This window comes from Sebastes umbrosus, chromosome 6 (genome assembly GCF_015220745.1).
Source record: "Sebastes umbrosus isolate fSebUmb1 chromosome 6, fSebUmb1.pri, whole genome shotgun sequence".
NCBI classification, from domain to species: Eukaryota; Metazoa; Chordata; class Actinopteri; order Perciformes; family Sebastidae; genus Sebastes; species Sebastes umbrosus.
Window position 1 is genome coordinate 3,144,072 of NC_051274.1, and position 13,811 is coordinate 3,157,882.

Consider the following 13,811-nt stretch of genomic DNA (forward strand, 5'->3'; position numbering starts at 1 on the left):
AACTTATGAGACATAAGAGAGCATGGGAGTGGTAAAGGGACTTGCATTTCAACAGCGTTTTCTAGTCTTCCGACCACTCAAAGCGCTTTACGCTACATGTCAGCGGTCACCCATTGACACACACATTCATCTAAATACTCATTCACACACCGATGGCTATGCCTTTGGGAGCAATTTGGGGTTCTTGCTCAAGGACATTTTGACATGTGACTGGAGCAGCCGGGGATCGAACCACCGACCTTCCGATTGGTGGACGACTTGCCCTACCGTCTGAGCTGCAGCCACCCGGAATGACCATCATACACTTCTATCATAATGTTCTAAGCCCTTGTGCACTTTTACAATCTATTTTAAATAATGAATTAACGAGTATTTATGATTTATGACTGGAACACAGTGCTGAACTGCATCTTAAATTAATCTTCAGGTTCCCAGCTTTCACATGATGTACACCACTTCTATGTGACATCTACTGTTGACCTGCTATCTCCCCCTATTACCACCTGTACCCCCCTAGAAAAAGACAATCTATTGGGGGTCTCAGAGGGTTAACCTAGCCGATTTCCAGACTTATCAAACCCTTCAGCAATCTGCATTCATTCTATTTCTCCACTCAGTTTTTTTTCTTGAATTTGTCACCCATCTGTATAAACACCCAATAAGGCTTTTTTTTTTAGAGCGGTTTCCAACTGGCACTTCTGTAACAGTGTGACAGACTGATCATCACCATAGAGGAGAGGACAACAGAACTAGTCAGCGAGCGTAAAAAACAACATTTCAAGCTACCGTAGCAAAGTGTTGAACCGATTCTTCTTCCTGCTGTGTGACACCGCGGGTCCAACCGTGGGGAAATAAATCAGTTTCCATCCAAACAGTAATTACATGTTAGGGTGGACTGACGCCACCGGTAGCGTGTGTAAAAAGCTTTTTCTTTCAGCATCAGAGGTTAAAGCCTTTTTCAGATATTGTTTTAACAACTAGAACATGATTATATGTTGTGTTAATTAAGAATTAATACAATAAGTAGTCAGTTCTAAGAAGAGTTATGTTCACAACTATAGAAAACGCACTTACAAATCAATTTAATTACATTTAAATAATAGAAGTACAGATGTAAAATCAGATTAATGGGATTTAAAGCCCAACAGATCAGCCACCAGATTGCAGGTTGACGGATACAAAGCTGGTCAAACAATAGAGTGAGAGTGTTTATTATTTCAGTGATGCTTTCTTTCAAAGCACGGCAGTTAATTTGTTTACTTCAGTTTTTAGAACGTCATTCAGTTTTTCTGCTGAACTTAAGGTGAATTCTGTTGAAGCTGGGAGAGTAATTTACTATTGTGAGAGAAATGATTGCCCTTACCGCACAAGAGATTGGATGATGAAAAAGTGAAAGTATTAGATTTTATTGAAATACTGTAGTTTAGTTGCAGTTCAGGGTAATATAATTGCTATTTCAGTTCAGAAAAGTTTTTTTTTCTTCTTACATTTCCCCTCTTTTATTGAGTTTATTGCAATAATTGTCGATATGGTTGGTGGTGCTGTTTACATAATTTTTTTTATATTTGTTGAAATTCTCATTATTACATATAAAATATGTACGGTAGTCAATGACGAGAGACAAAATATTTTTTCATCTCGTTTGAATTGCGCTATGAATCACACATATGATGTTTGTCAATTTAAAGGTCCGGTGTGTCGTATCTGGCGGTTATCCAGCGGTGAGGAGAGGAGATTGTAAGTGACGTCTCTCTCTCTGAAGTTACGCTGCCTGTGTGTTTTGTACTGAGATGAACTCACACCAGCAACGAGTCTCGCTCGTTCTTTCGCTTCCCGGCTGATAAAAAGACCAGGGAATCGCTGAATAAAACACATCAGGTAAGATAATGTTTCATTTGTGCATGGAACATAGCTAAGATAGCAGGCTAGCTAGTGTTGTTGCAAAATTAGGTTTTAAAATTGACAAACATCATACGTGTGATTCTCGGTGCAATTCGTACGGGATCAAAAAAATATTTGTCCCTTGCTGTTGACTACCGTACATATTTTTTTCCAAAATAAGGTCACACGGGGTCCACCGGAAGGGGCGGGACTTCGCCCTCTCTATAAGCCCATCCAATCATTTCATTCAGCTGGAATGCTACCTGCCTGTCTACCTGCGTGCACTCGGCCCGTGCACTCATTGCGCATCACTGGAGTCTTCCACAAAGCTGCTAGCGTAACAGCTGTGAGTTTTAACAGTAGCCATGTTCATTATTTATGTTCATAATGATAATTTTGGGGGAGTGGCTTTGCAGGGACGAACGGACTGTAAGTGTTGCCGACTTTCTCGTTAGATTTAGGGACTTTTGGAGCTAGTGCTGCTAGCTGCTTTCATTGTAAAAGATTTGGCAACACTGGGCTGGGTTTTTAATTTGGACCATTTTTAAAATCTAGTGTATCTGTATTTTGCTGGTTTCTCAACATTACCAACCCTGCCTTTAATGTCATTGTGATTGGCTGCCGTTAATACATGCTCTTTGGTGATGCAACCCCATACAACTGCCTGGAGTTCAGCTTTGTCGCACTCCCATCTAACTTAAACGATAAAAGTTCCGGAATAACTTTAATAAAATTGGGGAACTCAAACTCAAGAATGTTATTTTTAGGGTCAAGTTAAAGTCTAAACTATTATATTCATTACATTTCGACTCACTAAGCAGAAATTGACTGCGGAAATTAAGAAAAGAGACAGAAACACTGGTAATGTGAAATGGCAAATTTGCCATTGAAGTGAGAAAATCCAATTTGAAGCAGGCCTCTCTGTTCTGGAGGCGCTCACTAGGCTTCGAATTTATTTCATTCCTGATCAGTGGATCAAATTTGTACAGCAATTCAATTCCTTCTTGTCCTTTCTTTAAAAGCCTGTCACGCCACACTTAATTACATCGCGGCTGTATCTGAGTGAGAGGGGCTACAAGGATGTGCAATGTCATGGCTACAAGTTGAAATGGCCATTTTCATTAGATACCAATTTGTAATTTGCTTAGGGATATGATTTCATGGATCTCTGTTTCAAATTGAATTATTCTTTCATTTGAAAATGGCAGAGCAGAAAAGGAAAAAAAAAAGAAGAAAAGAAAAGGCGCTCATCCACTTGTTCGTGCACACACACACACACACACACACACACACACTTATACGCGAACACAAACTCAGGCCGGGATTTGTGCAATTGTAAGCCCTCACACTCCTCCATCAGCCTGTCAACCCGAGCGAACGGGAGAACCGGGGTGTGTCAGAGAAGTGTGCATCAGCCTTCATTGTTGGCCGTCGTGCAGTGATCTATTCTTGTCTCTGGTGTTGTCAGGGGTCTTAGTACACGTGCGGGGGTCTCCGCACATCACTGCCGTAAACCAACACAGCGAGGCCCCCGCCGACAACACAGCGGGAAAATTGGATTTCCTCCGATGGCTATCAGACGTACAGTAAAAGCTGACAGCTCTTTGTTGACTAAGGCTTAAAGCCCCTGTTCTAATAGAACAGATAAGAGCCCTGGAGGCTCTTATCAGGCCAGAGGAGGCTACTGCTAGCATGGATACAGTACGGACCCCGACACCTCAGAGTCATTTATCTCTGTACCAAGCAGTGGGATACAGTTACAGGGTCAGATTTTAATGCTAGCTCACCTACAGTACACATGTCCAAATATTAGGAAGAAACCATGTGACCTACAGTACGTGAACGTTAGTTACATATATGACATTGTGATGCAGATGTTTCAATGCTTTTCTTAAACCGTTAAAGCCCATCACGACTATAGGAGACAAAATGTGTATTTAGCCTGTGTTGTTTATTATTATTTGTTCTTTTTGGTTACTATCACTTCCTGTAATTGGCACAGGGGTGTGGTCTCACATTATTTACCTGTTCACCTGTTCGGATTCGGACAAAGACGGTGAGCTAGGCTCTGATATTTCCTGTTGACTGTTTAGTTATTCCAATACAGTTATTGCTTGTAATTTGTTTTCGTTTAAATAAACAGCATAAAATGCATCTGGATTTAAGTATGGATTTCTTTGAATGCATCACAGTTAAAAGCCTTTCTAATTTATTGTTGGAGTGACAAACTGTTTTGAAGCTAGGCAGACACCATACACTATACTTTGAAGGTTTCAGATATGTACTCTCCCAAACACTGTATCTGGATCATTTTTTACAACATGGCATTATTTTTGAAAATGACCACAATGACCAAGAAGTCTCATCTATCATTACATATTTACATAAAAAAACATGCTCATATTCATATAACTTTTCTAGTAATTCCCGTCCATAAACACTCCACAGTGCTGCAGGTGGAACAGTGGGTCATAACAGATTCAATCTAGGATAATTATGAGGTGTCTTGAGTTGGTTGAGCTTGAGGCCACGATACAGAAAGGTTACAACAAACAGAGGAGGGTCAGGAAAACAAACACAAAGAACAGGAGGACACCGTCGAGGAGTTCACTAATGGTAGGGTATAGAAATAAAGTCTGCATTGAGTGTAAGGAGTTTTGACCTAATTTTTAGGTTGTAGCGGGCTTTTAAAGCTAGAGTGAAGATACTGGTATAAAATTAAACTAGAAAACATAAGGAATCTATCGGTACCAACCATGTCATACTAGCTTGTCGTGAAGGAGGCTAAATAACGCTCCAAACTTAGGCGAGGAAAAACTGGTATTGCCATTTTCAAAGGGGTCCCTTGACCTCTGACCTCCAGATCAGTGAATGTAAATGGGTTCTATGGGTACCCACGAGTCTCCCCTTTACAGACATGCCCACTTTATGATAATCACATGCAGTTTGGGGCAAGTCATAGTCAAGTCAGCACACTGACACACTGACAGCTGTTGTTGTCTGTTGGGCTGCAGTTTGCCATGTGATGATTTGAGCTTATCGTTTTATGCTAAATGCAGTACCTGTGAGGGTTTCTGAGCAATATATGTCATTGTTTGGTGTTGTTAATTGATTTCCAATAGTAAATATATACATACATTTGCATAAAGCAGCATATTTGTCCACTCCCATGTTGATGAGTATTAAATACAAGAAAAATCACACTTTAAGGTACATTTTGAACGGATACAAAATGTGTGATTAATCACGACTAACAATGGAAAATCATGTGATTAATTGCAATTAAATATTTTAATCAATTGACAGCCCTAATTTTATATCTACTCACCAACAAGCTAGTTGTGAGCAGCTTCACAGACAATTTCCCACTGCTCTATGATGGATAAATAGATTTTCTGATTCTTAAAAGTTGTATAATGTAGTATTCACTGAGATCCCAGCTGGCTTATCTTTTTCACAATATCTCTCTACAACTAATACTCATCCATGACTTTTCAGTACCACAAAGCTCGCCCTTACCCAGCCTCCTGCATCGTCCAGCGTGGATCTTCCTGAGCTTGATGCCTTTCTGCAAGCTCGTTGCTCCCATGGCGCAATCGCTGGAGTAGGTCTGGCCGTCGCTGGCGCACAGAGGCTCCATACCCGGCGGGCACGACTCTGGCAGGCCGAAGACGAGGGGCTTGCGGGTGAGCGCCTCCACCCGGCACAACGTGTTCAGGCTGTTCTCGCTGTCTTTACACGGGTCTGTGGAGACACAACCGCAGTACAGCTCAGTATGTAGAACAGTTTTTATTAGTGAAATAACGTTTAATAATCTGTTTATGTTAACTAGACCCCGGGGGGACTAAAACAAGAGAGCTTTAATCAAAAAACATCTCTGTCCATCTTTTGGTCCTCTGTGGAAAAGCAAAGAAAGAAAAACAGATTAAAACAGAGCAGGTGTGTCCTGGATTAATTGCCTCCAAAACTGGCAACTGTTTAATTCCTTCCAAAGTCGAGTTCCTGTTAGAGCTTTGTTTTTAAATTGCAGTAAACAACGATATACCTGTGATGGCCAATAATCATCTCAGTCGGATGAATGCATTAACTTTTGTTTGACTAGTAAATTCAGAGAGAACAGAAGAGAAGAGAAAGGAGAAGACAGACCAAAAAAAAGGGAAGAGGAGACATGATGCTCCATCACTGCTGCTCCGCAGATATTATCGGTGGCCCAGCAGCTGAGAGCAGCTCCGACTGGGACCTTGGATGTGAAGGAGAGACAAGGAAATGGATGAAGAGACGGCCGGGTTGATTTGCTCCCTGGCACCTCCCTCCTTCCAGGGGAGCGTCGGTCTGGCACGCTCGGCCGTATCAGTCCGTGATCATAATGGAATTGGTTTGTGGATGTGTGGGACGGGTAGAGGGGGGGGAGGTGTTGCTCCTTGAAACAGGCGCCCGAGCTTTATCCTGCCCGCCACGCTTTCGGCATGTGGGAAGACAAAGGATTTATGTAGCGCCGTGACATATCAAATCACTGCCAAGCTGCCGGCGAGTCATTCAAAACACACCGAGGATGAAACGCCCTATCATCGGGAAAAGGAAGGAGTAGAGGAAGAGAATGAGGGGAAATGGTTTCCAGAGACCTCTGGCAGGCTCGCAAAGAGCGACAATGCGTGGACATAAAAAGCGACAGAGCGTTTTGGCTGCGGAGGGCGAGGAGGAGGAGGAGTGACCGCGGCCAGCTCTGGCCAGGCCTCTTCTATCAGCACAATGCAAAAAGGCTTGCAGAGACTAGCAAACAGGGTTTTTTATCGTAATGCATGCAGCGTCTCTGCATAACGCAGTGCCTCACACCGCCAGCCGGACCATTATCTGAGGAAGAGAACCATTACCTCCCATTAACTGAGAAGAACAGCTTCCAGGATCCATGCTTTCATCCAGCTGAGCAAGTAGGGTAATTACAAAAAGAATGGCCTGTTTGCTGTAAAAACTAGCAGTGCGGATAAATCAACTGCATTTGTCTGGCTAGGGCTAGCAACTTGGAATAGCCAAGGCTTTAGATAAAACGTCTGTGGGAAGATTTAGAGGAACCATCAGGGCCGACTGGTCCCCTGCGCCTCGGCCCTCCCCAGGGAGGACGGGGCAACTCGGGTCACTTTGGCCGACTCGGGCTGGATTTATACGAGCAACCTTCCGCTGGCGGACCTGCACATCCATCTCTCTTTCCCCACCACACTGCTCCGTGTCCCGGAGGCTCCCGCTGCTAAGAGACAGAGCTCGTGTCTGCTTTTCTTTCCCTCCATCTGGCTCAAAACAAACAAAACTAAAAAAAACTCAAAGTTGAGCGCCTTAGGAGTAAACAACTATCGCCTGATGATAACAAGGATGAGCAAAAAAAAAGAGCTGGGCCCGACGAAAACGACAGCTCTAAAGACCTACTTAGAGAAAACAACAATTCGCACCGCGGGAGTACCTGTGTGAAGCAAAGCAAGCTGAATGAAAAATGAGAATTAGCAGAGGCGTGCCGCAAGTGAGCGGGGTATGTGAAGGAGAAACAACAAAAGCCAGAGGTAGTAAACAGAGTGAAGAGAGAAGAAAGGAGAGGAGCAGAGAATGTAGAGGAGAAAGAAAAGTCATTCCAGTAATTTATCATGTAAAAATGCCAAAAATGAACATCCAGGGTTTTCTGCTTTTCCCTTGCTTATATCATTGTAAATTTAATTTATCATCAAACCAGTGTTCATTTCGTGAACTATGACGTAATATGTTCGTCAGTGACCTTTTTTCCATGACTAAGATGTGACAGCACCAATGTCGCAGCGGCGGCGGTGCCTAGTCCGTCTCCGTCCTTCTTGTCTAACACCTGAAACCTGACAATCGTGCTACTATAATGCATAAAGTTGGCAGTTTGTGGGTTTGGTCGGGTCTGGTGGTTGAGTAACGCATATTTTTTCGTGTTGGGTGGGCGGATTGGCTTTCATAACGGACCGGTGAGTGTGACTGAACCGCATCATTAATGAGCTCAGTTAGTTAGACTTGAACTAACTGCAAAGCTGCATTCTTAATCATTCAACCTGTGTCTGTCATCAGATAATGATAAGTTAAAATTTGATGTGAAATAAGTTTGACTAAAAGGACAGAAATGTTCAATATATATTCTATATATCAATATTAATATGATCTAAACAGGACTTAGATCAAGTACAAAAAATAGTTGACAAAATGAAGAGAGAAAACATTTGGACTAAAGTCAAATGAATTTTTGGCGACTAAAACTAAAACGCTTTGAGTTGTCGTCAACTAAAACTAGACTAAAACTATGAAGAAAAAAAAAATGCACTGATAAGCATTTTCATTTTAAGACTGAGACTAAAGCTGGGGACACAGCAACCCAACTTAAAAAAAACTAGCGATGATGAAGGTCGCCTGTTGCGTCGCCTCACGTCGCCTCTGTTTTGACATTTGAACACACCGCAAAGACTACAGCCAACGGCCAGTTAGCACGTACGCTCTGCGCCTGCGTGAGAGGAAATAACTCTCCACACCAGCAGGTGGCGGTAGTCTGTATTTGTCAATCAAAAAAGGGAAACCGGAAGACCGAGGACGTCGGATATACGAGCCGTCGTTATGATAGGTACATGAAATAAAGCGGCGTTTGCTGACCATTCCACACCACTCTCACTCACCACTTAGCTTCATTCCAGATGACCATGTCGTTGTGAAAATGTCCGTGTGTTGGAACGATCAGATGGAGATAAGATGAAAAATGACAAGAGCCTTTTGTGTTTTTCCTCTTGACTTTACTCGTTTGCTTGCTTTCCTCACTTCCGTTTCTCTTCTTGTGCACTGATTCACTCCAGCTGAACAGCCAATCAGAGTGATTTCTCTCACCGACGGGTTCCTCCACTGATTCAACGTGCTGAAAAAACCTCCGACAGAGCAGACTAGAGCCGACAGTGCGGGACACACCGTAAAAACTAGGCTGAAAGACGCTCACCGACGGCCCCAAACTGTCCGACGGCCGACCGTCGGCTCAATGTGTAAGGGCCTTAAACCTAAAATAGCTGCCAAAATGAACACTGCATCAAACACATATAAAGATGGTATGTTGGGCTGTGAGAAACAGTGATGGACACTTTTCATCTTTTTAGTTGGACAACAAATAAACGAAATGAATCAATGAAAACACGAGGAGAGAGCTCACCGCAGTGCCCCTGGTATTGTACTCGTATGTTCCTCTGGTTCTTGCAGGCGTGCTGATGGAGCTCGCACTCGTTGCGGTAGTCCTTCCCGTCGCTGCCGCACACCGTCTGCTCTCGCTTGCCCTCGCAGCCGAGGGGGCACATGCACTTGGCCGACAGGCCGTCTGAGGACTGGATGCAGGTGCTGCCGTAGCTGCAGGCCACGTCGGTGCAGGGGTCCTTCAGAGCTGCAGGCGGGGACACACATGAAAACAAGGTTTAGTCAAAAGCAGAAGGGTTCTCTTACATTGAAGAATACACCTGTCAGCCAGCTGTAGTCCAGGACACTCTACTGCTACTGTACACTGTAGAATGCAACATGGATGACAGGCCGCTTTATTTAAGTGGCCGCTGGCGCTCTTTTGGAAGCCCAGCACAGTCATTCTGGGCTTGAAGAACTACTCGACACCCCCCGGGTAAGGACGCGCTGCCGCAGCTGTCTACTCGTACAAACAAGTTTCATTTCGCAGCGCGGCACGAATTGATTTAGTTGCTTCACATTCACAACACATTCTCCATTGCTATGCTCAAGCATGCTTTAATCGACACGGCTGAAAAGCGACCCTCTGAATATTTACCTTTCCACAAATGAGACGGAGAGAGAGAGAGGAGGGGAGAGAGGTATTCCTCCCCCGGAGGACTCTGTTTCCACTCTAATTAAACAGTGTGCCACTTGTCGCTGAATGACTCATTCCAACGACGGGACAGGGTGCAACTTTTAATTTTGCCTGCGTTCGCAACTGACGGAGGCTATTCTCGGGGATTCATATGCTCGACAAGAGGCGGCCGTCAGATTACAATCGCTGTCATCCGGCTGCATGATGCATATTTATGACTTGCACGGACAAACATGCTCTCCCATGGGAGAGAAGCGGAGCGGCGGCGGCCCTCTCATTTCCTAAGCCTGCCGTTTTTAGAATAAATATTTACCCGTGTCTGATATTATCCCCTCTTTTGTTAGAACCAACAGATTTAATTTAAAGGGGGTATATTGAATCACAAGTTCTTTGCTGTGCATTTTGTTTCGAGACTGTGCAGAGATATATTATGGATGCGTGAGGAGACAGGAGAGCTACGAGGAGAGCTCTTGATCAAAGGATACTCCCCCCCACACCTCGTATTCCCTCATCTTCATGACACATTTTCCCCCCCTATTTCTTTTTCCGCTCGCTCCTGTCAAGTCCTTTTGAGGGTTTGGTGCGAGAGACTTCGTTAACGAACACTTTTATTTATATATATATATATATATATATATATTTGTGCTGTGTTGCAGCAGGAACTGACTCTAGACCTAATTTATGACAAAGACACTCCAAAAGTAACTTCAAAATAAAGTGCTAAATTACAGTTCTGACTAAGGGAGACTGATGGAAAATAGCTTTTTTGAAATCATAAGTCATTGTGAGCAATCGACGGTGGTTTAATGTGGACCGGATGACGATTGGGACACTTGGCCTCTAATTTCAATCTAATCATGTGAACAATCAGACGCTGATGACCTGAAAACAGCGCCGCGGTAGTGACCTTGTTGCATCTGCCAGAGCAGGTATAAGGTCACGTTAAATCACAGCAGCAGTCATTACACACGAGCTACAATCACTACACTACTTGCACGTATAAAATAGTACTTGTTATGTAGCGTACAGTACTAGTAGGAATAACCTTCAGTCATGCCGTTTTCATGCGCCTGCTGTTGGGGAATGGGAGGAGGTGTGTGTCCTGACAAGAAAGAAGCACCTTGTCAGAGAAAATGGTGGTTGTTAAGGTGGGGGGGGGCAGCAGTCACAGCTACCGAGGAAGAGGAGGAAAATGAGGGAGAAGCCCAGCGATCCTCTTCACCTGCAGGGAGGGGCCCCTGTTTGCTTTGTGACAGCAAACAACACCCTCCTTGCACTTCTTGATCTCATTAAATAATAGCTCGCTTTCTTTCTCTCTCTCTCTACCCGGCCTTCTTTTCCGCCGAGCGAAGCAGCCGTGTTGACAGCAGAGAGGGGTGTGGGCGATAGTAAGGAGCGCGAGAGCAAGGTAGAATAGGAAGAGGGAGGCGGGGGCTCCTGATTTGAATGCTAACAGGGGCCGATTTGGATACGAAGCACAGCCTCGATGGGGCGTTAGTGCAGATAAGCCTCCCTTCTCAGACTCAGACAAGCAGGCAAATTGCCTGGGCGAATGTGATCGGTGTAACAAGCCCACATTAAAAAAAAAAACAAAGAAAGAAAGAAAAAAAAAAAAAAAAACACGCTCAGCACAGCAAACTTCAGGGAGTTCTCGCTTATATTTTCTCATTATTATCGTGTGAAAGGTGGCAAAAAAAAGAGAGGAGAAAGCTGAAAAAAGTCAGCAGAGCTGGCGTCGCTAAATTAGAATGATCCTCGCTGCCAATTAGATCAGTCTCCCTCGCCGGAGCAAAGCTCGGCGAGGTTTAGGCTGCAAAGATAACGAGAAAAAAAAAAAAAAAAGGCAGATAAGAATACGGATAGACGGAGAGATAAAGACACAAAGTGACACTGAAGCAATTCCAGCACAAACAGAGATGACATCTCTCGCTTATGATGAGGGAAGGAGAGGACACCCCGAAGAACAGCCGACGTCCTGGGGCCCAATTAAGAGAATATTACGTAATATATATACAAGTATGTTCTAATAGAGTTAACGGAGACTAAGTCCTGATTCATTTACATTAGGGCTGTCAATCGATTTAAATATTTAATCACGATTAATCGCATGATTATCCATAGTTAATTGTGATTAATCGCAAATTAATTGCACTTTTTCACACTCTTATCAACATAGTAGTGGGAAAATATGCTTGCTTTATACAAACTATGTATATATTTATTATTGGAAATCAATTAACAACAAAAAACAATGACAGATATTGTCCAGAAACATGTACTGGATTTAACATAAAAAATATGCTCAAATCATAACATGGCAAACTGCAGCCCAACAGGCAACAACAGCTGCCAGTGTGTCAGTGTGCTGACTTGACTATGACTTGCCCCAAACTGCATGTGATTATCATAAAGTCTCGTGGGTACCCATAGAACCCATTTTCATTCATATATCTTGAGGTCAGAGGTCAAGGGACTCGGGCCATGCCAGTTTTTCCTTGCAAAAGTTTAGCGCAAGTTTGGAGCGTTATTTAGCCTCCTTCAAGACAAGCTAGTATGACTTAGGTTAACCTAGTTTCATATGATACCACTATCTTCACTCTAGCTTTAAAACTGAGCCTGCTACAACCTCAAATACAAGTTGCGTTAAAGAAATTAGTGCCGTTGAAACAAATTAAGATTTTTATCAAATTCAGCTATTTTCAAAGGCACTTTGGAGTCCTGTCAGTTAATCACAGTTGGACCCGGATGGATTTGATTGGCTCTTTAACTGAACAATCGCTCCGATTCTTCTAATCAGAGGCATCATTTCAATGGACGCTCCGCCTTGAATACCTCCACTCAGCAGGTTTGCTTCATTTGAATCAGAGTGCTGGAATTGTACCTGCGTGCCTAATTGTGAATTCATGTGCTGCGGTGATTCCTGAATACACACTTTCACCTCAACTCTCAAGAACTTTTGAGGAGAATTTTAAAGCAAATGTGTTGAGTATTGTAATTTTATTTTGCAGGGGGGTAGGGGGGCGGTTATGTCTTCCTGAAAAGTGGGGCAGAGGGGTTTTTGGAAGATGGGGGATTACAGTGATCCTCTCTCCCCCTCTCATCTCTCCCCCTGGCAGCCAGCAGACAGCCAGGCAGGTGGGGGAGCTCTGCTGCTCTCTGATCCACTGTTTTGTGCTGCAGTTTATTAATGCTTCATTAGGGATAGGGAGCTGTCGGCGCCGTGCTGGCTTTACCTGACGCCCTGCCGCCACCGCACCAGCAGCAGCCCAGATGTGTGTGTGTGTGTGTGTGTGTGTGTGTGGAGATTGTGTGTGTTCATATTATGCCAGTGCACGTTTGCAGGCAGCCACAGAGTTCAGATAAGTCTGCGAGTGATATGTATGCATGTGTATCTGTGCATGCATGCGTGTGTGTGCGTGTGTGTGTGTGTGTGTGTGTGCGTGTGTGCGTGTGTGTGTGTGTGGTGCTTCCTGTTGTGCTGGTAGTGATAAGGGAGGGAGCAGGGGGTTGGAGCTAATCAAATGCAATGATGCGATGTGGGGGGACTTGGCAGTGTGTGTTCTAATCAAGACACCCCCCACCCCTCCTTCACCAGCAGGAGAAGAAGAAGAAGAAGAGAGAGGAAGATAGCGAGAAAGAGAGAGACAAAGTGACAGTGAGAGGGGATTGAGTTCAAATATTGTTGTGAAAATACTGCAGAGAGCAGTGCAGAAAAATAGAATAAATGTGCAATAATGCATTTATTGAATAATTGAATAATAACATTTTTGGATATAGCAGTATTTAGCTCTCTGTCCGACAGTGAGGTGTTTGGACGGAGCCTAGCTAACTGTTTCCCCTTTCTTCCAGTTTGTATGCTAAGCTAGTGTTGACACGTCTGGACTATAGTTCCTTATTTAAAGCTGCACTAATCTGCACTAATATTTTTATATTAAAGGGACAGTGTGTAGGATTTGGCAACATCTAGTGGTGCAGTTGCAGACTGCAACCAACTGAATACCCCTCCGCTCACTCCTCCCTTCCAAGACTGTGGTATCGTGTGCTGCCGAGTGCAAATCAGCAGTAATGTCGTTCGCCTCACTCAGAGGCCATC

The 13,811-nt window shown here is 43.8% G+C and overlaps 1 protein-coding gene across 1 annotated transcript in view; it reads right to left on the reverse strand.

Annotated features, from left to right (window-relative positions):
• Positions 1-13,811, reverse strand: part of agrn (agrin) — a 362,262-nt gene that overhangs the window by 116,612 nt on the left and 231,839 nt on the right. The window contains 2 exon segments of the mRNA XM_037773939.1: positions 5,401-5,625; positions 9,065-9,289. Coding sequence (XP_037629867.1) covers positions 5,401-5,625; positions 9,065-9,289 — 450 coding nt within the window.